The sequence below is a fragment of the Harpia harpyja genome, chromosome 5 (genome assembly GCF_026419915.1).
Source record: "Harpia harpyja isolate bHarHar1 chromosome 5, bHarHar1 primary haplotype, whole genome shotgun sequence".
Classification (NCBI taxonomy): domain Eukaryota; kingdom Metazoa; phylum Chordata; class Aves; order Accipitriformes; family Accipitridae; genus Harpia; species Harpia harpyja.
In genome coordinates, this window is record NC_068944.1 from 4,966,777 (window position 1) to 4,994,711 (window position 27,935).

The 27,935-nt window shown below is 42.9% G+C and overlaps 1 protein-coding gene across 2 annotated transcripts in view; it reads right to left on the reverse strand.

Moving 5' to 3' along the window:
• Positions 1 to 27,935, reverse strand: part of EPB41L4B (erythrocyte membrane protein band 4.1 like 4B) — a 173,736-nt gene that overhangs the window by 60,720 nt on the left and 85,081 nt on the right. For both annotated transcript variants that reach the window (XM_052787703.1, XM_052787702.1), the window contains exons 16-17: positions 14,088 to 14,269; positions 9,130 to 9,245 (exon numbers count right to left, since the gene is read on the reverse strand). In XM_052787703.1, the coding sequence (XP_052643663.1) occupies positions 9,130 to 9,245; positions 14,088 to 14,269 (298 nt within the window). The remainder of the gene's footprint in view (positions 1 to 9,129; positions 9,246 to 14,087; positions 14,270 to 27,935) is intronic.

Here is a 27,935-nt window from a genome sequence, read left to right on the forward strand (position 1 = left end):
AAATTTAACCAGAAGGATCTGAAGGGATCTCCGTGTAATTGCAAGCCAAGCAAAATCTCTTTCATCAGAAAGAGAGGAAAAATCCAGGGAGTTTAAACATTGCTGCTGCTGTTTCCACTTGATGTCAACCCTTTACCTACGCAGTGATCTGGATCAGAAATCTAAAGCCTTAGGACAGCTAGTTTAGTGACCTGTTCAAACATGACCTAAAGGTTTTGTGCCTTGAACAAACTACACCCAGCAGAAATACCAGCATGAATAAACTTCCCATGAAGAAAAGAAAACAAATAGAAAAAAAAAAAAAGGACAACGTAATATTACTGTATAAACAAACGGGGTATGAATGAGACCAGGATTGTAAACGTGAACTCTTGAACAATCAAACTGTAATATCTTATATTTTTTTAAAGAAGAATTGGGCAATGGCATAACAGCCATTGTAAACTTTCCTATTCTTCGTGGAAGTGAGACCTGAATTACAACTGAGTAACAGCCTAGATTATGCATTCATTTTCCACTCTCATCGCTGCAAAGAGTGAGTGGTTGTATACACCCAGACAGAACAGATACGTAATGCTGTCATTCAGATTTCAGCCAAAACAAGTACAAAGCATCAGTAAATCAGATTCAGCGCATCCTTGAGGTTCACCTCTGGCAAAGTATTTTAAGACTGAACCGGTCATTTTTTAGCCACTGAAATTACCGTATGATTAGCCCTTTAACTTCAAAACCTGCCTCCTTTATCTTTCCTTCTGCCCTCCTCCATGGCATCCCACTGGCTGACAGTAACTACAATCTTACTGACTCTCAGGTCCACGAACAATCACGGACAAAAGGGAACATCAAGATTCGGGGGACACTTTCTGCAAGTGGAGCAGATCACAAATGCAATTATGTTGCCTGAGGAAACTGTTCTGCAAACACTGGCGAGGGGAAGAGCCAGACCTCTGCAGAACTCTTATTGACACTGCAAGGTATTTCTCATGTGTAAGCAAAATTGGTCTAGCAGACTTCTGTATGCAAAATACTGTAGCTACTAGGTATGATTTTGAATAACCGTCTGTTAAAGGATTGCTCATCATGAGATTTTTTTCTCTGGCAAATTTCTAATAATTCTTACATGTTTATTTGCTGAGCCACATTTACTATTTTTAGTGGAAGATACTTTTCGACTTTTCATTCTCCCCACTTTCTTCCTAAGGGAAGAAGAAAATACTTAAAATGAAAAGTGACAGCATCTAGCTGGAGCAACTTATGGCACAGTCGTCATCTATTCAGTCTTGAATATAACGGTAGTTCTGCCAAACATATAAAAAACCCATGAAATATTTGTTTGCCACAGGTGTCTTTTCTGGGGTACTCATGCAGCTGAGAAGTGGAGATACTCACAAGGACAAAATCAACTGTAAAGAAAGCACAACTTTTCTTTCACCAATAGTCTTGGTAGCCACAGTGCACTACTACACACTTTACAAGGGCCGCTATTATTGTCAACTTTTAAGTGTATTGATTTCTAACAGCAGAAAGAACAACGCACTAAGCAGTGGCATTTCTAAAGGCCATGCAAAATCCCACCTTTGTTTTAACACTGGATACTAATTGAATAGCATTTCAGTCAAGCAAGGTTAAGCAACTGTATTTTACTAGCTAAATTAAGACAACCGATGCTTGTTTAGGACACAAGCTTGTTTCGTAACTCAAAAAGTTCCAAAGTCCCATCCATCTGTTATTCAGATGGATATGGATATTTTTCAGTCCTTATGTTCTTCCTCCCCTGCCCAATTTCCCCACATTGACCAAGAGCAAGATAAAAGCCCTTGGGGCTGCCCTGTAGCTGGGAACCCTCAAAAGGTCTAAATCTCCTGCTGTATTCAGGATTATACCAGATGACTCCACGTAATGGAGACTGTCCCCAGCGTGGGATCTGATGTGCAAGTCTCACACGGAGATTCTCATAACTCGAGAGGTCCAAACGCTGATGCTCACTGACCTGGCTGAAAAAGCTGCTCTTGGTGCTGCTGGAGGTTGCAGACTTCTTAGAAGTCATTCCCGGGCATTCCGCTCTGCTTTAGCCCTCGTTTGGGTCACACTTTAAGGGTTTCACCTTCAAGCAAGCAAAATTTGCTTTGCTTGCACCCCACCAGGAGCAGCAGCACCTTCAGTGACTGATCACACGTGAGGAGCAGACATTGCTGCAATCGCTGCTTGGTCTCATCCTGCTCACCAGATGCTGAGCCAGTAGCCCAAGGCCACCACCTCCCTCTGCCCCAGTGGAAATGCTGACTGCACCCAAACCCCATATGGGAGCGCTCAACCTGACCCAGACGCTTCTGAACATACGTGAAAGGCTTCTTTGCCAGCCTGCCTTGGCAACGATGGACTTTTCTGCCACAGTGCAGCACATCCTGAATCATTACTGAATTCTGCTCTCACCTAGCTGATTAGCTGAGACTATTGCACATAGAGTCAGTGACACTGAAGATCCAGACTAAAAGGGAACTCAAATCACAGAACAAAGTAGCGCATCCTTACTGCAGACTATTAGCAATTCTAAGCATCTATATAAGTTCGTGTTGTTCCTTAATGCCACTGATCTTTACATATAAGCCCATTCATCGCCCAATTTAACTCCTGAAATATAATTGTCATCAAGAAGGCAAAAGAAAAAAAAAATTAAGGACTATACAAAACCACACAGTACCTTCTACGGTTCATTTCACTGGTTTATAAGAAAATCAAAGATCTAAAACCTGCCTGCATTAGGAATCTCTATATACTATTGCTGCAAGAATGAAAACTGTAATCTACTTTACTTTGCTGAATAATAAAGAAATTTTACATTTCCAGAATCCTTATCGCTTGCAGCGATGAGTGAAGCATAAAGATAGCAGCTGGGTATTCAAATGTTGTACCAGGTTGGCAGTTATTAAAATTTTATTTTCATTTATAAACTAAGAGCATTCTATGTGGAAGTCATTAGAAAACTAAATGTGGCATAATATTAATGAAACTTCCAATTTTATCATCTCTTATTATGTAATTTCAAAGAATTTCAGATGCCCCTTTCAAGCGAATGTCTGAGAGTCAAACTTGCATATGAAAGAAATAATCTTCCTGCTTAAAACTGCAATCTAAGCTTATCCTAAAAGGTTTAGAAATGAGGAAAAAAACGTTAAGTTAAGATACCTGATAACACTCCAATTTTCCATCTCCAGTTCTGCTGGTGCTAAAAAATAGCAATATGTTCACATCACTTTCACCATTGATGCAGAACTTTACTTTTCCAGTGAAGGAGAACACTGGAGAATTGTATTTAAATGGGTTTGATATAAGTGGGTTAAAGAAGCTCAGATATATACACGCATAAAACTAAATGCCTTTTTTTCTTCTTATAATTGAGGTCTTATGTTTGCTTTTCTCCTCCCAAACATTTACTTTAAATTCAATTACATTTGCTGATACTAGAACTGAAGGCAGATTTGTACAGTGTTAGATAATGATGACACTGGCTTTGGTTTGCAAAGCTAACTGAATATTAAGTACATGTACAGAATATAAAAATAGTTGCAAGAAACACAGCAATACCACTCCTGTACTTAACATTTCCATTCTCTCTGCTTTAAAAGGTTCATGCTTTGTTCCACATCAAGCTGTGTACCAAGAGCAAGATTCACGATCTTTGGCCTCTGTGAATTTATCAATAGTCTCTTCTTAGCCAAACAGTATGTTTAGAATACGTATTTAGCTGGAGACATCTGCAGAATAGAATTAATATTTTGTTTAGGAACGCAGGTCTATTCTTCGTTGCTAGTCACCACTACTAGTGGGAGGTAAAATTTTAATGAAGACAACACAGATATATAGGTTCTGAATGCACATTAGCTATGTAAGATCAAATCCTTTTGTCTCCTGGGACTCAACTGCATCTGCAAATGTGCATGAAAATCTACAGACTCTTTCACTCCCTTTCCACCAGGAGATTTATTGATTTTTTTCCATGTGATAGCTAACACCAATTACGAACAGACACCATAATGGTAAGACCTGTATGATTATGTGTTATTCTTATTTGAGGCAAAGTTTGCAAGCAGAAGCTGCATCTTTTATTAGAAAAATATATTTGGAAAAACAAACAAATGAAAAAGCCCCTCATTAAGCTGTCAGATACGCTAGACCTTCCTCAGGTCAACTATCAGTCGGTCTAATGAAAGGCGTAACTCCCAATAAATCTTGTTATGTTTATATCCTTGGAGCAAACCTCTTTAGTTCCTGGTATCAAATTTATTTTATAAAATGCTATTGCTCAATATTATTAGATCCTGCCTCTGTCAGTGCCAAGCTTCATGATAGCCTTACTGGCTCATGGTACCCATGTTCCCTGGGGTATACCCTCCGATCAGCGTATCATACAGAACAGTCTCAGATATATCAACAAAGTGAGTTGGTTTTGTGGGGTTTTTTAAACCACCAACGATTTTTGGAACTGCGGTAGCTTTAGGCTTTGCAGTTGGGCTCCGGGCAGGTAGTTCCACGGCTTTTTTGCAAGTGGTATGATTTGCAGTGGTATCAGTCAGTAGCATAACTGGGTAGCCCTGTAATATGGTATTGGCATGCTAGCAAAAGGCCATAAGCTTTGAACAAAGTTTGCAAAGCCATTGAGGCTCATCAGGCTTGCTCTGTCTGAACCTTTCTCAATCTGCCTGCAGCTTTATTTTACTAGGTTTAGCGGTAACAGCAATAATTTTATATAGAAAAAAGTAACACAAGCAGTTATTCTTTGTAGAATGAGATATTTATGACTCTAACACAATGATGTAGTACAAAGCAACACAGGGCTGGTATGATAACAGAGGCCCTGAGAAATGGAGACACACGAGGTGGTGCAGAGGAGCGCGGGCATCGGGTGATAACGCAAGGGGCACAGGCTGGCCCCACGGTTATAAACAACTTACCAATGGGCAGTTAAAGAAGTGCAGACCTAGAGCTGGACAAAACTGGTTTTCGGGGCAATGAAGAGAGTGAAGACATAGTATCTAGCACATATAAGTAGAAGCCACCATGTATAGAAAATCTGGGTGTAACGTGAAGATGCAGATCAATGAAGAAAGAGCAAGATGGAAAAGCTTCCATGTATAGAAAATTTTGGGCGCAACGTGAAGATGCATATCAACGAAGAAAGAGCAAGATGGAAAAGCGTGTTTGCAAATATACAAAAGGACGCAAAGTAGATCCTAGAGCGAGCAAGAAGAAACCATGAACGTGACTGGATGGAACACTGGAACAGGCTGCCCAGGGAAGCGGTTGAGTCGCCATCCCTGGAGATATTTAAAAAGACGTGTAGATGTGGCACTTAGGGATATGGTTTAGTGGTGGACTTGGCAGTGCTAGGTTAACGGTTGGACTCGATGATCTTAAAGGTCTTTTCCAACCTAAATTATTCTATGATTCTATGGCCATCATAACACCCCCTCTGACCCCACCAGAATGAAATCACCAACCTTAGGACCCAGGGGTGTAGGGGAAGGGTGAGCATAACACCAGGAAAAGGGGTAGAAACGATCTGAACTCTATTAGTATCTTTCTTTTTATGTAATAATGACATCTGGACTAATAATTACTAGACTGCCAAGATTTCAGAAATGTTAACAATACATTCTTGGCTTTATATTATATATATACACACACACATACACACATGGAGCAAGGGGAGATGGGAGAACATATTTTTCTAATGAAAGGTTTGCAAGAAAGAACATCAGAAATACATTCACAGCTACAACACTTAGGCTTGTCTCTCCTGGAGATTAAGCAGTCCGCTAGCACCAAAGGGCATGAAACGCATGTTGAAAGTGACTTTTATCATTCAGTAGGTGGACAGACATGTCCACTGTACCAAACAGCTCTGGAAAAGAGATTGGACGCTTCCAGTCCTCATTCCCACGAGACGAAGTTTGCTGTAGCGGACAATCAAATTAATTAACTGCTGAATCTAATTTTCCCAATTTCTTCTTACTTCTCCTATGGGTTGATTATTAAGCCTAACAAATTCCAGCCCCAAAGCACTTTGCTTGAAAAAATAATAATTAGCAACAGGAAGAGGGGGAGTGAAAGTTGGGGCTCCGCAATAGATGTGGAAACCGTTGCTTTATTTCCAGAAATAGAGCAAATGAAGCAGCTTTGTAACTGCTTCACTGGTTTTGTTTAAGCATAATATTTCAGAGGATGCAAAACTAGGGAATAAAAAGCAGTTAGTAGAATAGAAATCAACGGAGTGGTGCAGGAGAGCTGTTAACATTTCATTTTTTTGGCAGAAACTAGACACACTGACCACTCGCTAAAATCTGTTCGCTGCTGGACTGAGTAGCTAGTTAACTACCATAACCAAAGGAGCTTTAAAGGCCACATTCCCAGCAAAAAACGCTTGTCACAGTTCGGGGCTGTTCAATCCTGTCTAACCTGCCCCGCTGCCTTTGTGCCGGGCAATGCTCCACAGCATTTCAGCCCAGGGTTAGCCCAATATTTACGGCATGTCCCTCTCTTTCATGGGAGAAGCCATCTGCTGAGGCGACTCCAGGCTCCGCTCGAAGCTCAAAGACCTGAGGTTTGTTTGTTTTAGCTTTACGAGCTCTGTGTACACATTTCACTAGGATCTAGGTCAGAAAATGGTGCTTGAAGAAGAAACCACAAGCCAGGGGCCAAAAGAACTTCAGGATGATTTGTTGGTCACAACCCACAGCCTGTAACGTGAGGGCTTGATCACTAGGTGCTTTCCAGTGGTGACTCTGGGCCTGTTTCAAGAGCACATACAATTTTCAGACGGCTCAAAATGGCAATTTTAATAAATTTTGAGGGACTGGCCTCCTTTGCATTCACATGGTAACCGCTGTTCATGGGATCACTGCCCAGCTCTTAAACCCAAACCCTCTATGACTGCCAGGAGAGGGTTTTCATTAGACAGCCCATGTCTCTAGCCTCGCCTTCTGCTGAGCTTCTGCCAGAAACAAAAGCATTTAGCAGCTCCTGGAGCTCACTGCAAGGCTTTTTCATCAGCTAAACTTTGACTGATGGCAGTCTCACCACAGCAGACACAGGCTGCGTTTACTGTGCAGCTGCATTTATTGTGAAGCGCTGACTTGCTACGATACTGCGTTCTGCTAATTAGTCCTTAAATAAATAATCCATCTGACTGTGGACAAGATTCTAGAGCTGTCAGGACAAGCCAAAGAAAACCATTAATTATAGAAGAGCTGAGTTCTCCTTCCACAGATTTTCAGAGAAGAAGAGTGAGAAGATCAGAGGTCAGGCCTTGCCAGGCAGAAGTTGCAGGGACTCTATTGGGACTACTTGCACAGGATGGTGGAATACAGGACCAAAACGTTTGGAGCTTTCATTTAAAGAAAGAAAAAAGACCATAAATCTACTCATTTTGAGATCACAAGGGTACCACTGAGATTATCTGTTCGGATCTTTTGTGCAACACAGGCCCGACTGGTTTATCCACTTGTGCGCTGTGGTCAACACGGAGAAAGTCCTCTCACTTCTTCACTTTAGCCCTTTATATATGCCAAACTGAGCTGCCAATAAGCTCAATAGTGTAGGACAGTGCTTTAAAGCATGTTTTGGACATTGCACCTAAGTGAATGTTCTCAGCTGGGGTTCAGACAGAGTATCAGTAATTACATCCGAACTACAGTGCTCCTCTCACAAGACCTGGGTATTCACTGGATGAATCTGCGAGATGGAGAATTTTCCTTTGGCAAACTATGTCAATGCTTAATTAGCTTTGCCTACAAAAAACTGTACTTATTACCAGTTAAGAGTATTTCTAGAAGAACTTGGAGAAATGTCCATGGGAAAAAGATGACTTATTTTCCATTTCACCCCAGTTTGTTTATGATTTAACTTTTTATCCCCACTCAAATCAACCAGTCAGACAAAATGACAGCTCCTCACAGCTGATAACCAAATAGATTTGGGAAAAAGTCTAAAATATTCCACCTTCATCTGTTCATTCAGCAGTCTCCAAAAGTCACGGCATAGGTCATTGCCTCATGACCACATTCATAAGGCATAAGGACTGCAGTCCACAGCTGAACTACACCACCACCCCATGACACACCCTGGACACGGTTCTTCAAGCAAAAATACTCCAAGATTTCACTTTTTATTAGAAACACTAGACTCATGGATTTTCAGCCTTGACTTCCATCTCCTGGATTCTCTCATCCAGAGAAAAGAAAGATTATGCTACGTAGAAGATACACAGCCCCTTTGTGCTTGTATTTTTGATACACTTTGCCACCTCTCCTTTGATTTTAATTTCTCTAATGCTTGTTGAAATAATATCAATAATGAAAGGCTGTTTGTGAAACCAAGGTGAAGTAATTTAATTGAGTTCTCCCTTGAACTGACAGAAAACTCTCAAAACACCACCTTTCTTTTAACAGGTCTGTAGAGTCACTGGGGGGCCAGACGCACCTCATTTGAAGCCAGTTGCAATGCTCTCATTGACTTTACTGGGTCTGTCTCAGGACTGATGTGGCTGCAGACGAGAGGTCCAGGTCTCTGTGGTTCTATCCAGACTCAGCTCAAGGCACTGCACGGCGCAGGCACAGTGGATTTTGCCTCACATGGATACCAGGAGACACCGACCTGCTGGCCTCTGATCTCTGGCACAAACAGTGGGACATGGCTGTTTTGCCACCCTTGCAAAAACTCACTCATAAAACACCCACTAACATCAGATGCCAGGGGGGTTTTAAGGCGTAATACGGGCTCCTCATGTAGAAAAACAACTTTTTTTTTTTTTTTTTTATCACTTAAAGTGTTGTTATTTTTTTACAGCTCTGGGCTGCCTAGATGACTAACTCTTCACAACTAAACTAAAACTACATCATAACATTGTTGCAGCAGCTTCTGAAATTTTAAAAGGCGAAGTTGAAGGAAATGCTAAATCTAAAAACCAAATGCTAGTCCCATAAGGAGATGGTGAGAGGTGATTAAAAAGCAAGGCAGTTGCAGATGAATGTTGATTTGAATTGGAGGTGAAAAAGCAGCAGCTTTTGAATATGAAGTGACAAAGGGGCTCTCTGGCATATATATGTAAAAGTATATATGTATATGCTATACCTTGTTCATGCTGACGTGCAGGGCTGGCCACGGTCCAACCACCTTCACACTCTCCGTTTCTATTTTCTTCAGATGAGAAGTTTCATCATAAAGAAGGGGAAGTCCTGAGCTCAGTTCTAAAAAGATGCCCAAAAGAAAGAAAGAAAGAAGAAACACAGTCTGAAGGGAGGCTACAGAAGAATTGCAGAGCAAGACACTCAACTGCGTTTGAAGAGACAGCAGTCAGCAAACCATCTTCCCTGTAAGACCCTCTAAAATGTTTCATAATTATGCCTGTTGGGTCACGTCATTTTGCCTTTTTCTATTTAGCAAACAATTCCTCACCCCCCTCCTTCTCACCCATCCCTTCATTTTAGCAGGGCTTTTGCCAGCTTTGGGCTAGACATTTTTCTCCTCACCTCCCCCCTCCAACCCCCCCCTATATTCTAAAACTCAGTTGACACCAGAGGGATTATTTATGCAGCTAAGGTGCCACTCTCAGAACATGTGATGTGTAAAGAGATCAGAGTATAGCTTTTGGCTTCTCTCAGACATCTTTATTTATATGCCAGCCTCTTCAAGACTGTTGTCAGGAATTTGCTGTGCTTTGTCAACAGAGATTTCGAGCAAGCCACCGACACAGAAAGACAAGGAAAAATATTTTTTGAGACAGCCCTGAAAGACCTCTGCCAACTTCTTGGGGATGGTGTGGCATATATATGTATATTTGCAAGTACTCTGAGAAAAATGAGCTTCATCATGTGATGATTTAACTAATCTCTGCGTCACCCTGTATTTCTTTTTGCCATGGATTCTAGGTAATAACAGTTGGGAACAATCCGGTATTCTCTGGAGTCTGATTCAAAGCCTGCTGAAATCAATAAAAACCTTGCACTGACTGCAGATTGGTTTGGACCAGGTTCTTAACCTGTCCTAAGAATATCAAATATTACTCATTCAGGATCTAATTCTACAGCTGTTTAAATATACATTAAGGGCTTTGCTGACTAGAGACAAACTGCTAAATCCAGCTTATAGGGATAGAAGCAAAAAGCTGTTTCTGGCATTGCTGAAACATTATCAGACCCTGAGGTAATAGCGTCCTAGAAGGGGTTACAATATCAGCATCGACCTCCCCTTGGTGGTCTCTCATCACAAGTTAGTGATGCCAGAGTTCAGCATTTCTCACATCACAGCCACTTCTGTGGATATGAGACTGTGAAACTGCCCAATGATACCTGGGAATAAATTAGCACGGCTGTAAGATAAGACACGATAATGTTTTTTGGTTTTTTGAAGAAACACAGTCATTCTATTTTCCTGTTGAGAGAGAACATAGAGGGGGGGAAAAGTGCCTTATTTAAATTATTCAGGTTTGCTATGATCTAAAATTGACTTTTAAGCTGGTTTTTTTGTTTAAAGGGAGAGCTCCGGAAAACAAGCTCGCCGGTTTAGCCCTTTATCTCAACCTTGAAAATAGATTAAAAAAAAAAAAGGCAAAAACCTGAAGTCCTACAAAAGACACACATTTCCTGAGTCAGCATTAAGTCTTGGCAAAACCAGGCTTTCATTTCAAGCAAGGATCTGGCAGCACTGTGGTTTTTCAAAGCACTGTTTTCAGCCTGAAACTCAAGTCTGTATTACACCATTCTCTGCTCAGGGTTACACAAGGACTTTTGTAGCGAGCAGTTCAGGAATAAGGGATGTCTTTTTTTTTTTTTTTAAGTGATAACCTGCAAGCTCAGCCCAGAGTTCAAGAGGCAAGCTGGGCCCCCTCTTCTCATTCATCATTTTCCGTTACAAAAATTCTGCGAGCTACGTTGGATACTTGTTGGCATCTGCTTTCAGTGATAGTCCCAGCTGCTGCCGGTGGATCTGCTCACGTGCACCTGATAATAATCCATGCACAACGTTGCCATGCCAATTAGGCTTAGCAAGAGGCTCACCCTCTCTGTGCGGCACTGTAAGGCTAATTTCTGTTGAATACAGTGGTCCCTGGGACCGGGATTCTGCGAATACATTGGGGGAAGATCTGCTGCATAGAAAGATGCGATCTGTCTACGTTAGCTTGGAGGTGAAGGGCAGCATCGCAAATACAATAATCAGGCTGAATGCAGGAAAACAACATCTTCTAAACATCTTCTGCTGAACTGCCTTCATAAACACACACGTCAGATTTGTTTCACCAGATTTCACTTCTTCCAGTAATTGAAGTAGACAAATTACTCGGAATGTGAAAAATCAGGCAGGTCTGGCCCGGGTTTGTTTTCTGTAACAAAATCCCAGGCCGTGTGTTTGCTGAGAAACATGCACCAGCATTTAAAGGGAAACCTGGCCGGGCATACTGTTGTTTCCCTCTCTCCTGCCCATGTCCTGTGAATTGCGCCAGAATTTTGCCATTTATCAGAATAGGTGTAAGTGGAGGAAAGGCAGACGCTTTCTCCCTCTCTTGACCCGATGCCAGGTACGTATCGGTGGGTCGCTCCACGTTCCACTTCAGATGAATTTAAAACCACCTCAGAGCTCGGAGATGAGTCCAGTCCATAGGAACTGGAGTAAATCACGAATTGCCCACGGTCCCTTGGAAAACCACAAGGTAGCTGAACCGAAGTGCTGGTGTGCGCAGCCTCATGGGGAAGTTTCCACTAGGATAGCGTATTCCCCCCATGAGACCTTTTGGCTCTCCAGGCATTCCCACTTGAGATATTTTGGTCACAAGCACCCTCTTCCCCAAAAGCGTTCCCAGCTTAGTGACCACTTACTTCCTAGAAATACTTTCCCAGCAGTGGCCTTTCCACACAGCCTGGAGCCAGACATCAGCCCCCGTGTCCCCGACGCAGGTCCCTGATAGTGTCTCCTCTCTGCCCGAGTTTTTCTTGTCCCACACACTTGCCACGTGTGCCGTCCTAGATAACCGACTGGCAGCCAGCACGCTCCTAACCGTTTCAGCATATACACCACGAGCCTTTTCCACAAGCTCTCTGCAAGACGGTTTTCTCAGCTGAGACAGCCTGAGCAGCATTTTAACGAAGCCATTAAAACCAAAGCAAACCAAAACAAGCCCACCGAGCACCAGCCTCGAAAAGGCACCCAGACCTGTCACCCCAAACCGCAAATGAACAACTTTGATTCCGTTTTAAGGGAAACGGTCCTATCCATACGACCGCGGCTCTAAGGGCGAAAACACGCCGGGTCTAACTGCGGACTAGCCTTTCAAGGGAAATATCAGCTTGGTGCCTTTCAAGGGAAATATCAGCTTGGTGCCTTTCAAGGGAAATAATACCAGCTTTGTGCCTCCGGCCGGGTGGACGGGTACAGGTCTCCTCAAGGGACCAGCGATGGGTGGCCGTGGGGCAGCATGCCTGCGTTAAGACAAGCCACATTTCATCTCGCAGGTTAACGCTCCCTGGGCAGAAAGAGAACTGCTCCCCATGTTTGCACTTCTGCCTTTCTAAGCTTTGTTCTAAGGTTAATTTCAGCAATAAGGAGGAGGAAGGCAGCCTAAGAGGAGACATACAGCGGGAATAAACACCCCGTACGGTGGGTTTTGCTGTTGTTTCTTTCATCACCTTCTGGTGGGCCCGGCTCGGCGGGACCCACGGCAGGGCCATGGGGAGCTGGAGACCGGCCGAGGCTTTCCAGCCACGGCAGCCCCACGCACCTCCCAGCACGAAGGTACACCAGCGAGGAGCGTACAGCCCACGAAAAGCCAGCACGTCTCCTGGAGGTTGCTCCTAAGGGAGTAGCTTCATTGAAAGACCCAGCAAGCAACTCGTATGGCTGCTTAGGATTCCTTCCTTAAACGTCTACAACGCCTGGCGTTTTTATTTCTTGAGCTTCCCTCCTAAAAACTGTTATCTCCCTCTCCCTGGGAAAGAAAATTAAAGGAAATGTTTCTGAAACAAAGTCTGATTAAAGTGCCTATGCAGGTAGATGCCTGTGCATTACTGCTGAGGTGGGACAGCCTACAGTCGAGGTCACCCAGCACCGTCCGTTACAAGACCCTGGTTTCAGGAATTTTAAAGCTGTCAGATTAACTGTCCAGGCTGACAGTTTCCATAATGGATGCCTATCTCAGGGTGATTTACAATTATAAAAGGCAAAAACTGGGCAAAGGAAGGACTTCTCGTCCCCTTGAGACAAGGAAAATAACAGATCCTACCCCGTTTTGCCCATCTTCTGAAATTCTTACACAGCTTCAGCATCCCACGCACTGAAGAGTGCAGAGATCATAAATTTGGAGAGCAAGAAGTAGGATTGCTCAGTGGCAGGGACGTTTCTCTTCCAGTTCCTGCGTGGACCTACAAGCATCTGGCCAAGCTATGTAGCCTTAAAAAAGCCTGTACATGTTCAGCAGCGGAGACTTACACCCAAACTCCCCAAAGTTGCAAAAGGCTCCTCTCTTTGATTTCTACAAGCCAAGAATTCCTCCGCCGAGCAAGCAAGCATACTGTAGTCGTGGCAGGTAAGGCTGAGCAGGAATTGTCCCCATTACCCAAACTAAGAATAAGATACTGTTTGTCCAGTGCTCCAAAATTTCTGCTGTTTGTGCCCAGACACGAAAGCAAGAGTCAGATCCAAACGATGAGGGCTGAAGGCCAGCTGGGCAGATCAGCAAAATACAACAGCAGACAAGGATAGGTTTGTGAAAATATACAAATAAATAGTAACAATGAAAAAATAGCCTGTGCCAAGTAGCTAGAGACTCAGTATCTGTGACTAATTGGGTATTTGTTCAGCTATGGAACACCAATCTAACACCAAATCCCGCAACCCTGTAGCAAAGCCAGGGAATTGCAAATCTTGTCTCATTTGCACATACTACAAAGCTAGCAAATAATAATAGGAAGCATATTCTTCTCTTCAAGGAGAAAAACTGAAACGCGTGTTGTTTTCCTTTCCTTGCCTTTGCCTCCTTGCCAGAGACAAATCTGAAAGCGGCACAGTTACTGAAATGACCTTCACGGCAGTGGACTTACTGTTTGGGTTTGGAACTCCAGAAACAATGTCTTTGCTGTCCGGAGCAAGGGCACCAAAATTCGCGTGGTGGTGGTGGTGACGGTGGTGGTGGTGGTGCCTTGCGGGCATTTTTGTGGTATATGGTGCTCCACCATTCTCCTCAATGTTGAACTGATGCAGATCGCTGTTGTTCAAGGGATAGCTACAAAATAAATCAGTTCAAATTAGAGCGGCAAACAGTAGGACAAATTGTACTTTTGGAGAGACAGAGTGCAAACTTTCTTGGGAAAAAAAGGCAGAGCTTTTTTGTAAATAAAATTTTGAACGAGGTGTATCCCAAATCTTCACAGTTTTCTGTTAACAGGAGACTCATAAGGTGAGGAAAAAGGATGCCTTTGCTTGTTTGGCGTGACTTTAAGATCAGAATTATTTTTGATTTTACACACTACGTAATCTCTGCTAGACTCTTACGCTGAGTCAAATTCTGACTTATGGAATATGATTCTCAAAAACACAAAAATTTGTCCTGCAGGAATTAGTAACTTCGCCTGACATAGGAAAGCGGTCAGGCAGCAAACAATAACTCCTTTAAAGAGAAACTGTCAGAAAAGCAGACCAAGGAACAGTCCCAGAATAACGTTACATTCCTGAGAAAGTTCGGGCCTCCAAATTTACGGTGCAAAATAGCTGTATGAAAAATTTGTGACTTGGGAAAAAAATGGAGAAACATCCCATTGGGAATAAAAGGTTTTACAGGTAACAACATACAAAATAGCACTTGGTCAAAATGGAATCACACCTGTGCTGGTAAACTAACTGTTTTGTTTTTTTTTTTTTTTTTGCATATGTTTAGTTAGGAGATTAACTGTTGTCAGTCTACAATATATGGAGAAATGGAGACGTGTTGAAATTTTAATTCATCATCTCTAACTCAGAGGTGTCAAATAACACTGTTCATTTTCTTCAGTAGTTTTAACTGATGCTGTTTCATTTTATTGTTTGAAATGACAATGAATTTCTAGAAACGATATTTTCTCTCCGTGCCAGCAACCAAAAAAGACTGAGATAACTCTACACAGATACTGCAAATGACTTGAATGTGCTTTCCTCACAGGAGTGCTTAAAATTTTTATAAGCTTTTAACTTATTCTATAGTATTGCATTAGACACTAGTTGCAGTAAATCAATTCATTCCAAGATGAATCCCCTGCCCTTCTGAAAAATGCGAAAGAAATTATATCTTCAGCTGCATGGGTTTTCAGTTTGCTTTTATTACTAACAGCAGCTGAAAACCTGACAATATGGAATAAAGACAAACAGATAAATTAAAGGAACAATGAATAAATTATACCTAGCTACTTGCTACATATGTTCTCTGCAGATTACTTACTGATTCAAAGCAAAATTAACCAGTCATCTGCAAATAAACACATCTGTATCATTTCCAAAGATATGCTGAAGCACGCAACTTGGTACATCATTAATAACCACTGTCTTCTTAGTAACAACTTCTGACAACATGAGGTTTCTGACTGGGTGGTAATTGAATAACACTTTTATGCTGGTTACTTTTGAAAGCAGGAGGCGGGGAGGGGGATTTTGTGTATATTAATCTTGGCAGGTTCCTGGCACGTAGCAATGACTGCCAATAAAGGCACTTCTGATGCCTTATTTGCCTTGAGGAAACAATACAAATAGGTGTCTGATCCACAGGGGACAGCTTTGGTGAGCTCAGATAATCCAGGACTCGTCTGTCTTTTGAAACTGCACTATATCTTCACTGTTATAATCAAATCAAGCAAGTGCCTACTAGGGGAAAATGGTACAGGTTAATGAGATTGCACACTAATTGTAACAGCTCTCCTGCACTCTCCCTTCAAGCGCCTTGGATCGAAGTGACATCTTTTGACCGCAAGGATAGCTGGTTCTGTTCACATGGTTAAAACCCTTATTGCAAATAAGATCAGCTTTGGGCTGGAGCCTCAGCACATCCTTTTTTTCAATCTATGATTCAATTTTTTTTCAAGACACAAAACCCCAAGTGCTTGGGAGTTGCCTTCACTTCACCCGCTGGCAGGCTGGTTTAGCAGATTTTTCACCGGTCTTTTCAAAATGAATGAGATCACACCAAATCCTTACATTGGCTCCTCATATTGCTATGGGCATGAGGTAGCTTCCATGCTAAAATGGGAATGAGATGAGCAACTGAATGAGCCAAACCCCCTCTGGCATGTGGTCAAACACGCACCAAATTCTCTAGAAGTATTTCTTGACTGTCCAGAGAGGAGTGCCCACACCATGTAAAATGCAGGGAGACCATTACTTCAAAGAAGTAAAGAGCGAGCCCAGCAAAGCTGATGCTCAGGTATGCACTGAAATCCTCGAGGACAGTAAGTCACAAAGCTCCAGTTAGGATGTCAATGCCCAGGCAGTGCACTCTGATGTGAAATCCCATGTTGAAACTGCCGGCCCATTTAAAAGGATGCGGTCATCTGCACTCTTCCAGGGCTGACAGCACCTAACAGATATTGAAGCAAACTCATCTCAGTGGTCCGTCAACTCTTGCACTTCCCATGGATGTGGAGTTGGGCTGAGGAAGACTTTTGCACCCATACCTTCACTACTAGACTGACGAGTTACTGAACAATCTTAAACAACAGGGCTTGCATCAGCCCCAGAGCCAGTCTACTAGAAGAGTTGACAGTACCCAAGCAAAAATATCATGAGTAGTCCACATCCCTTTTCCGTGTACTCTACTATATAATTTAGGGGCACGTTGGACATCTTAGTGCAGTTCCTACAAGGTGGTATCATTATTACCGTATATCACATCTGCTTTTCGCTTATTTTTCCGTTCTTCCACTGTCTTAAATCTAGAGACTTGAGACCTTTCCCCTCAGTGCATCTTTTTGCCATTTTTTTTCTTTCTGTTGCTTGCTTCTATCTGGCTTACCTGAATAGATGCATCCTCATCATCCTTCCCAATCCACTGATGCAAAAAAAATCACTACTTTCAATGAACCAACATTCTGACCATATGTTAAGCCCTCCAGGTTTTCATATTTGCTCCCCAGACACCAAGTAATGCTCTCAGACTATGTGCATACATGGACAAGTATAGGTTTTCATCCTTTCTCTTGTATTTGTCTTTTGGCCCTCCTAGTATGTCAACGTTACATGTTTGTTCGACCTTTTAATAGTCAACTAGCTGTCCTGCAGGTTTCCTCTTTTTCCTCTGTTATTTACCTGTGTAGTTTTCTCAACAAGCTCCAGCTGCTTCCTACACAACCAACTCCTGTCCTTCAAGGGAAATGAGGCAGGGCCCTACAGGCTGTTATGTAAAGGAAGAAAATGTTTCTTCCTTCTCTGTCCCTCCCTCAGGCAAAGCACTCCTGAGGATTCAGTTGCCAGAGGCTGAACCTTCAAAAAAGCCACTCAAATTTCACAAGACACTTGGTATTGCCTTTAGCCTCAAGCTCACGTAATTACTTTCTTCTGACCAAAAAGGCAGCCTACTAAGGAACGGGGCAAATAACGTGTATCTTCTGATTACTTTTTCCATTTTTTAATTTTATTTGCATTACTAGTCCTCTATCACAATTTTATACTCCTTACCCTTCGCTTTAAAAGAAAGAAGACAAAAAGAAAGTTGACATTCCCACATTTCATGTGCTCCAGCCACCTACCGCCTTACCAAACCACACCTCTAGTGTACAACTCACGCATACAACAGTGTTAAGAGAGCATAGAAAAATGGGGAACAGAAAGGTAAAGACTGAATTATTCACCTCTCCCCTCAAAGCTGAACTAAGCAGGCTTCTGTTACCCCAACTGATAGGCTGAACTGAATCTTCAACACCTTCACTAGCAGAGACTCCATGACCTCCCTGTGCAATCCATTTCAGTGTCTCACCATGCCTACACTCACTTTCTTTGTTTATCCTGTCTCCTTTACAGCAATTTAAGCCTGCTATTTCCTCTCCCATCCACCACAGACACAGCGAACAGGTTTGTATTGCTACAGAAACCTGTGGTTTTGAAAATGGCTCTTCACATCTCCTTTCAGAGCCTGAGGAGCTCTGAATTCTTCAGTTGTCCCTCACAGGTCACACATTTCCTACACCTCTGATACGTCTTGCCATACCTGTCCACCCTGCTCTGCCTCCGACCTGTGGTGCTCGGAACTGGGCACCCCATTCCAGTTGAGGCCTTGCAAATGCATTGCAAAGAGGAAGGATTGCTTCCCACGTCCTACGGGACGTACTCCTGTTTATACATCAGAACATGACATTTGCTTTTTCCTAAATAGCCTGGGGTTGTTGACTCCTGTTCAACTTCTGATCCTCAGGAACACCAGATCCTTTCCTAAACTGGCCAGGTTTCCACCCCCAACAACCTCAGCTGTGAAGCAGGTTACTCCTACCTAACAGCACAAACATATTATCATTCCTCCTGAGCTGCATCCTAAACTTTCTCATGTGCCAAGATGAGATGCTAACCCATTCAGCATTTTACTCTCATCCGTGACAGACTTGGTGTGAGAGAACTTCCCATTTTGACATAACCTGTGAGTGACAAGAGATTTTTTTAAAAATTAATTGCCTTTCCATACCATCCTCCCAGCTGCCATCTTCATTCTCTTGTAGAACATAACCGTGTAGACCTGCATAAACATCTTTCACCTGCGTCCCAGAGCAGGCTTACTCCTGCACCCTGTCTATGTCCCCTTCTTCCACGTTCTTCTTGTAGGTAACTCCCACTTGTCCAAAGTTACACCTGGAGAGCAAACGGTGGGGCTCTCTCCTCTCCCCTCCTTGGAAAGGCTGGTGGAGCAATAGCAGAAAGCAGGCTCAAACTATCATGCCCCTTGAATGACTCCGCATTGAGTTTACACCCTCCCTGCTATAGCTGAAAGGTGGTTTAGAAAATCCCAGGCTTCTAGGTCTGGTTGTGATAGACAATCTTCAACAATTACCACACCCACCTCTATTCTTTGCTTTGAACGCTGCTTCTGCACCAAACCACTGCAATTTTCTAATATTTAAAAATCCTCAAACTTTACACAAACACCTTCAGAACCCCTCTCAATCCTCCCCCATCCGCAGCTCAGAGCAAGCCTGACGGTGACCCGCACAGCTTTCAGCAGCTCAAATCCACGCTGCAGGCTTTGTGCTGAACGTGTTGGGAGGCTCCCTCAACCACTTCACTCCCTAAGAGAAGACATTTCACCCATCACCATATCGTAACAATACCTTCTCCAACATCAAAATGGGCTTTAGATGTGCTCCCAAACGGCAGTCAGTGGAACCGTTAAAGTGTATGTTAATGTGTACATATATTAATGTGTATGCATGGAGGAGAGGCTCTCAGAAGTCTAATGAAAGCAGCCATTGCACGTGAAGCTTCAGTGTGGCAGCTGGGGGGATGAGACTTAACAGCTATGTTAAGCCAAACATTCATTTTTGGGGGCTTCGTCTCTCCCTTTGGGAAAAATAAAAATAAAAAAAGACTTTGGGTTTATTCCCTGTCCGTGCTTCAAAAGAAGTTAAAAAACCCCCAAACAAACCCAACTGAATTTTTAGCCAAACTTGCTTTAATCCCGTTTAGAATCTCACACACCCCTTGTGTTGCTAAAGCACGCAAAGTGGCACAGAGAGCCCAGGAATTTTGCATACTCTGGAAACTTCCCTGTGGAGAGGAAGGAAGAGAAAACAGGGGGATAGAAAGAAGGTGGGGTTCTGCGTGATTAATGGCCAGAACCATTGGATTGAAGCAAAAGACTTTGACAGGACCCAGCATTCTACAAGAAGGGAACACAGACCATGGCAGGAGGACTGCTTAGGAAGGAGAGAGGATGAAGTTTCATTTCCGCAGCCAAGGACTGGGACATACAAAAGCAATGAGCGTTCCTAAGTAAAGGAGGATTGGGATCATTAAAAACAAACCTATGGGTTTGGTTTTTTTTTCCTGCACCATGTAACCAAGACCTCTTTGCTGGCCAGAACTGGCTTCCTAAACTGTGTATAATCAAAGCTGATAGTGCTGTTACACTTCTATGCTCTGCCCTGACATCACCAGATGACAGGAGAGCTGGCCCAGTTGCTTCCTTTAGGGAAGGCCTGGGAAGATGCGTTGCAGATTTCTCTCTGTGCTGCCAGGGATGATCCGCAGTCCCCATCCATTCCTAGGGACACTTCAGAAAGCAGAGCGGGCAGCCAGCAGCCTTCTCCCAGACAGACAAACCAATCTTGAAAGGAAAGAGAAAATGGCAATGGGGAAATATGTATTCAGAAATGGTGATGGGAGCAGGGAGAATTTCTCCTGCAGGAGATAAAAGTATATGCAGCAGCTTTCTGCATTACAAGATGCTGAATTAAGTTTTGAGGCAGGAGTAATCTGAAATTCTCCACAAGAAGAACAGAGCCTGCAGCAAAGCATGTTCTAATAAAATACCAAGAAACAAATCTCGACTCGACAAAGCCGTTGTCCTCACAGATTTCACCTTATCTACATAAAGATCATTAAAAAAAATACTGCCTTGCAAAACTGTCATGCAAAATATGCCCACTGGGGAACTAAACTTGCTTTTCTTCCTTTACAAATGGTTTTAATTAATGATAACGATAGCTAATGATATTTAATCACCTGTCAAAAAAATTCATTGTCCCAGATGTCCTTGCAGATGAGAAAAACTCTGAAAAGCAGACACAAGATTTTCTTAGACAGATGAAATCCTCCCCCAAGTCAGTGCTGCCTTCCCCTTTCAGTCACAGGCAGACAATGTATGCCTGTCCTTGGGAAATAAAACAACTCGGGGTGGCTAAACCCGAGCAAGCTAACTCAGGTTAAAATGGGAGCAAAACCAAGCGAGGAACTTAGACCTCCGAGACAGCTCGCAGCTGATCTCGGGTCGCTAACCATGCTACAGCCTCTTCCACCACTTAACCCATTAAATAACTCGGGTCCTGTGAGCTAAGCACATCCCTGTCTCTCTCTCCCCCTTCCTCAGCATCACATATCTGCAGACACGAGAAGCATGCAGACAGAGAAGGAGGCACAGGCCTGAGGCTTAGCTAACAGAGAAGAACATGAGAAACCACGGGATGCGACAAAAGAAGTTGCTGGACATAACAGACGAAAGCTTAAGCAGCTAACAAACATTACAGAGCACGCCCCAAAGGATTGCCGGATTTCACAGGTAGTTACGGGAAAGCTACGTGAAAAATGCCCAAACTTCACAGAGCACTGAAGGGGAGTATCAGGGACTTTTTGGGGAGAAGAACCTTGCAAGGCCAGCACTGCCTAGGAAACCGTATCAGTAATACCACGTAAGGTCCATACTACCTAGGCAGCCTTGGGAAATTTGAGTATGGACTTAGCAAAACTGGGAGCAATGCAGGGAAAAAGCAGGGGTAACTGAGAGGAGACAAGGGAAGAGAATAGGAGAATGGATGTGCATCAGGGAAGAACAAGCATGGGAAAAATGGAAAGGAGGGGGAGAAAAGGGACCAGCCACATGTAAGCAAGCTGCTGGTCAGTACGCTTGGCCGGTCAAGCCCCGACCACTGCAGTCTAGGCCATCTTCTTAACTGCAGTCCTATTTTCTGTGGGCACGTATGCATACAGGACTGAGCTCTCTGTGTTGCCCCATGTTTGTCTGCTGCTGTTTGTGTCTGCGGGTGCTGGTAAAGGCACTGCTCTCCACCTCTTTTGCTCTGCACCGCCGGCTGAATGTGTGCTCTGTGTGTATTTACATCTCTGGAATACATGATCAGCATCTCTACAGGCTGGGCTGGGAACCAGGAACTACAGCAGCCTCACATCTAGCAGATTAGGAAGGTAAAATCACTTTAGCCTTGAAGCCAATCCACTGGATTTGGCTTCCCTTAACGATATGCTCCCATCTGACAAAACCTCTTTTCTGTCTCTCTCCCTACAAAGCTGAAATTCCTTGAAAAAAACCATGTTTTTAAAGAAACTAATCAAACTGTAGAAGTTTCATGCTTCTAAATTATTTGTATTCTGAATGTTGCCAACGCCCTACAAAGAACTACGCAGTCTTCTGAATTTTCAGTCACTTGCCATAACTTTAAAGTCCAGCATAACCATACCCGACACTGTTGCCAGACAAATGACTTCAGGTTAGATTTTTGCCCTTTTAACACGTTACCAGTAAAGCCACTGAACAGGTACAGTGTGCAGCAAGTAAAAACTCTTATCAAGGCAGGACAAAATTTTTCACTTAGTTGCTCAGAAGACAGTATTAACAGGTAAAACTAACACAAAATCAGTCACTCAGCACAGCGAGGGCTTTCTTATTCACAAACTTGCAACCTGTCCTATCTGTTCTCACTGCAACACTTGGGCACCTTATCTGAGTTACAGCAAGAAACTGTTCATTTGATCTTAAAAGCAATTTTCAGACTTCTTTTTAAAGTCAGAAATTGCGAATGAAAAACACGTTAAATACAACAGTAGAATCTGAAAATGAATAACAACAAATGGAGCCGTCCTGGGCTCAAAATTTTCATACAGAAGCCGCATCCAGTTTTACATTCAAGTTCCTTGAAGCCTTGCTTCAAATCAGCCTTGCTTATTGATTCAGTGAGCTCCAGGTGCTGAAGACACAGATGCTGAAGTCTCAGAGCTCCCTTGCCTCTTTCATTCCTCTTCTCTGTTCCTACAGTCTCTAGCAGACTTAATTGCTTTTCCTTTTCCAGTTTCTCCCATTGCACATTCCACTGTAAAACTCTGCTTTTCCTAAACCCTCTACTTGAGCTTTCCGTTTCCCTGGCCCAGTTTTTGTCCGAGCTCTTCCTTCCTGTCCGTCTGACTCCTACACTCCTACTGATGAGAAAGATTTGGCTCAGGGACACACGATGCTGGCCCTGCTGCCTGCCAGCAAGGCCTCAAAATTCAGGGGCTTGGCCCCTGGAGATGAAAAGCAACACAGCTATTTTGTCATCTGTTTAGCTACTGAGTTCATTGCTACATCATTAAACAATGTAGAGAGCACTGGAGATGTATTAATGTTTTGTATTTCTACTTCTCTAAGGTTCTCAAAATTGCAGAAATTGGTAATGGCAGGTAAACCATCGTGATTATAATTCCAGCACAGATTGTTATGGGTTTAGTAAGAAAAAAATAATTTATAAATAATTAGCTTCTTATCTGGAGTTTAATTGTATTAGATCAGTACTTCCTACTACTAATTAGGTGTGGCTACTTCTTTCAGTTTCTTCACGGTACAGAAGTAAAAGATGTTTTTCATTGCCTCGTTTAAAAAAAAAAAAAATACTGTTTTTTATAATCCATCAACATATGACATTGTTAAGCCAGGAACTACAGGTTTTCCAAACTGTTCCTGTATGAAACATCTGTTCTTGCTTAATCAAATACATCTTCATCTTTGATACGATGAGCTGCAGGTTTTGCTGTTTGATAGTTTAAATCTGAAGGTCATACTACTAGTGCTACAAAGAGGAAGAGGAAGAGGAAGAGGGAAAAGGAAAAAAACAATGACATTACAAACTTAAAAGATAAAAAGTACAAAAAACAATCAAAAGCAGAAACGTAACTGTGGTGGCAATTTGAAAACAGAACCCTAGGGGCACTTCCACTGGTTCCCCAATAGCCTTAGCTCAATATTTATCTCATTTTTAAATTAGCAGATTCCTCAGCTCTTGGAAGGTGTGATGACTAAGGCAGTCATCATGAATGCTTCTTCTGCTAGAGAGAAAATGAACTAGATTTATTCTGAAGAGACACATGCAACAGATCACGGAAGATAAGATGCCACCAAACCAAAAGAGTAGTCCCACAAAGTCAAGAGAAAGCCATTGTTCCAGAAACACAAAACAAAGAGGTAACATTGGGCCTAAGATATCAGGCTTTTGGAACTTCCCATCTCCATCAATCTGTGTGCCAAGTCTGTCAAGACTGGGGGGGGGGGGGGAGATAAAAAAATTGTCATCTTTAGGAGAGTTGGATGGGGGAGAGAGTTGTTTTTTTTTAAAAAAAAAACAACCCACACCTTTTCTTCCTGTTCAAAATTCAAGGTATATTACATGCAGAAATTAAAAGCAATATGCAAGTTATTACAGACATGCTTGCATTTTCTGTAACAACCTACTAATATATGCAGTGGACAGTGCCCAGAGAGGCTTGACTTGTGAACTTTACAACTAAATTCAGATTAACACTCATAAAACCAACTGTTTCAAAATAAGTTGTTTTGCTTTAAAGGACAGTCATGAAAGAGTCCTTAGTATGTAGTTGAGAGCAGCATTTAGTCTGCAGAAGCTTTACGACTGGAAGTGACTCATATCATGGGAGGAACTCCAGCTCAATCAAGTGTTTATCTGTTTTTTGTGACACAGAGGCAACAAGAGCAACAGCACATACGCTCGGAAAGGAAGCCTATTTGGCCAGTCACTTCAAGGTACAACACTACATGGAAAACAAGGGAAGCTGAACAAGGTCTTCATCATTACCACACACTGCTTTGCAATGTACTGCAAAAGGCAGACAGAAATGCGTGGTCCATCCCTTGACGTTTTTTTTCTTACCTACTTTGACTAGTATTGTTTTTGTCCAAAAGCTGCATCTTCCTGTGTGTCTGGTGCCTGCTGAGCAAGGAGGACTGATTTTCCTGCAGGCTCTTCGATACTAAAACTTGGGAACATGCATAAGAGCACTGTGTTTTTCCAAGCATTTGCAGTTTGACTGTAAAGTAGGAAAAAGTGTTTATTGTGAAACGGTTCAAAATCTCAATCCTCACACTGTAGCACAGGTTTGGTTAGGGTGCAGAGGCTTGACCAGCAGAGTGCTGGTTCAAGCTGGCTCTCAAAGAAGATTCGTGGCTAGCAGTCTTAACAAAAGAAGCTAGGGTCCTGGTGCATCAGTCCCTTTTCAAAGCACAACACGCACAGTCTGAGATCAATTTAAAAAAATACAGTTCCTATTTTATGCCCATTAATGCCAGCTGGTCTGTAACAGCTCTAGCTTGAACAGCCTCTTTGGCTACCATTAGCAATGCTGCAATGACAGCATTCCCCTACAAGTCTGCTTTCCTTGTTTCTCCTTAGCAGAGTAAGAGGAAAACCACTCATCAACAGCCCTTCCAGAGATCTAGTGTTAAAACTTCTCTCTTTCTAGCTAGGTAGCAGTAGCCTGCCTGCTTGATACAGAAACTGGAACGACTTGTGGAAAACCTCCTCTGAAAACAGATGATTGTGGTGCTGAACTGTCTTCTTCCTCCCCCTCAGAGGGCTCCATCTAGCCAACTTTGACGCCTGAGAAGCAAGCGATATCCTCAATTTCATTTTTTTCCTCATCTTAGACATTCCCCAGCTCATTCCTTGCCAGCAGCTGAAGTTCCATTCTCAAGATTACTTGCAAGCTCTAACACTCTTTCTCTTGCAGGCTGAAGAGACATCTTCTGCAACACTCATCCAGAAGGAAGGAAAAATGACATTTTACATCACAGGGCCATAATATATGCTTTGTTCCCATCCACAATGTGAGAAAGCAACCTTTTGGTCAATTTGCACATGGGTTCACTGATAAAAGGATCTGGAAGGACTTGTCCGTTCTTTTCCTTAAGTGTGCGAACCCCTGACTGCCAGCTTTGGAAATGCGTTACAAAACCCAATCCCTTTGTTCACTTTGCCTGTGACTCGCATCAGCTAGAGAAAAATAGCTGAAAATGAAAGTTTAAAGAAAAAGCCCACACTAAAACAATTTACCAAAAGTGCCAACACTTTCAGTATTGTATTTCAGTATTCAATATTACTCATTAGTTTGCATGCCAGGGCCTGACTGGGGCTGAAAAGCGATATATTTCAGCCTAAGTTACAGATGTGGAACTGCCAGCTGTACGATTCCCCCAGCAGTTCCTGGAGGAGAGGACGCAGGATTACAGACTTATTACAGGGCAAAAGTAACTCCCCTGCAAATCCTAATCCACAGAGTGGAGCCTGAGCTCTGCTGGGGAAGAACTGGTGTCCAGCTTTATTAAACGCAGGAGGAAGGTATGCAGAGAGATGATCAGAAGATATCCTCAGCCAAGATGTATCGAGCAATTCTCCAGAGCGTGGAAGAATGCAGCTGATGACATGCTGGACTTCAGATCAGTGTAATTTCTCAGATGGCTGCCACTGTATTCACACACGTCGCCCCCCGTCCCCCCCAGGTTGATGCGAGGATAGTGTTTATCACGTGTAATCTGATGACAGAAGAGTTTCTAAGTGTATGCTGGACTTGTAAAAAGAAGATTTCAGACTTGCACAACGAACAGACTTCAGAAGGGGGTGGAGAAAGTTTGCAGACAGAGTTCAACAGGTACCCCCGAGAACATGCTTCATTTGGATTCAGAACGTGGTACCTCCTTCAGGCAGTTTGCAAGGCTTTTTTTTTTTAAACAAATTCCCTGTATATTTAGAGCACATTCAAAATGCGTTGATTTCTCTGTACCTAGAATGACTGTGTAACATACTCTTTGGTAAAAATTGTGAGGCGTTTCCTCATGAAGAACTCCTAGTTAAAATAATTCAACACAATCTATAAACACTCACATACCAGGGCTATCAAGTCCCTGTGTTGAGTTTGTGCATCTATAAACTACCAGTGGCTTTCTGTAGCAGCATAAATCTAGGATGCAGTATTGATTTACGTTGCCAGAGCTTTCCCAATATTTTATTTTTAAACAAAAGGTGCTACTACATTTAACAGCTGAGTTAACCAAACATTTTCCACCTTTCTCCTCTCTCTGCTCTCCCCACATAATTTGGTTTTCACCTGCAGTGTTTTGTGTTGCTTCAAACGCAAAATTGCATTCCTAACATCACAAGGCCTGTATTAGTCACTCGTTAAAACCAATACTTTTTAAGGAAAGCGTGTATTAATTTTAGGAAAAAAAGCAATGTGCTTTTAAATTTAAAGCAACCAGATGGATACTACCCATAACCACCTTTGTTCAGGTGATGTAGGCTGCACAGGTCAGTCAGAGCAATGCTGGGGTCCGAGAAGAAACAGGTAGAAAAGCTCCCTCTTCCCAACCACATCCCAGCCCATTTGCTACAAGAAGCCAGCTAAGACTAGAGCAAGGAAGGACAGAGAAACGGATCCCTTCTTACCTATCCGATCGCTCGGTGGCTTTGCTGGTACAGATTTCTGCAGACAGCAAGGAGGATGGGGGATGAAAAAGCGAAAGGGGAGCGCAGAGTGCGTGAGCGCCTTCTCCAGAGAAGCAGAACGACAAGTGCTTCCCTCGAGGGGACCCACACAAACTGCAGAGCAGACAGCTCCCACAGGTTGTTCTTCACCCTGTGCAGACCTCCCGCACGAGGCGTTTTAACGCTTAAGGACCGGTTAGGCCTTGTGCTGTCTTTTCTTGCGATCTGTCAGGGAGATCCCTCATTCAGTGCACCTTCAGCAACAAACCAAACCACAGATAACAACACGTGATGAGGAGGAACACTGACAACAAACCACACAGAAACCAATGAAGTTACATGACAAGAACGATACTGTATTATGAACGTAGGTGTGTAAACTGTAAAGCAACAATGCTCCGCTTTAACGCGAGTATTCAAAAAAAACCTCCTCCAGAAGGCATCCAGAGCAGCAGCTAAACTAGGCTCTTGTTCCAGTGGCTTCAACAAATTTCGCTTTCTTCCTTTCCCAAATAAAATTCTGCTAAAACAGAGGAAGACTAGCTGGGGGAAACTGAAGTCAGCCTCTGCGATTACCCACCTTAGGCTTACTCTGGCATTTTCACATCTCAGTGCACAATTGCTTTATTGTTTTCCGCTCTCTAGAGGCTGCACAGAAAATGTCGATCCAGAACAGCATTAGTGATTCCAGGG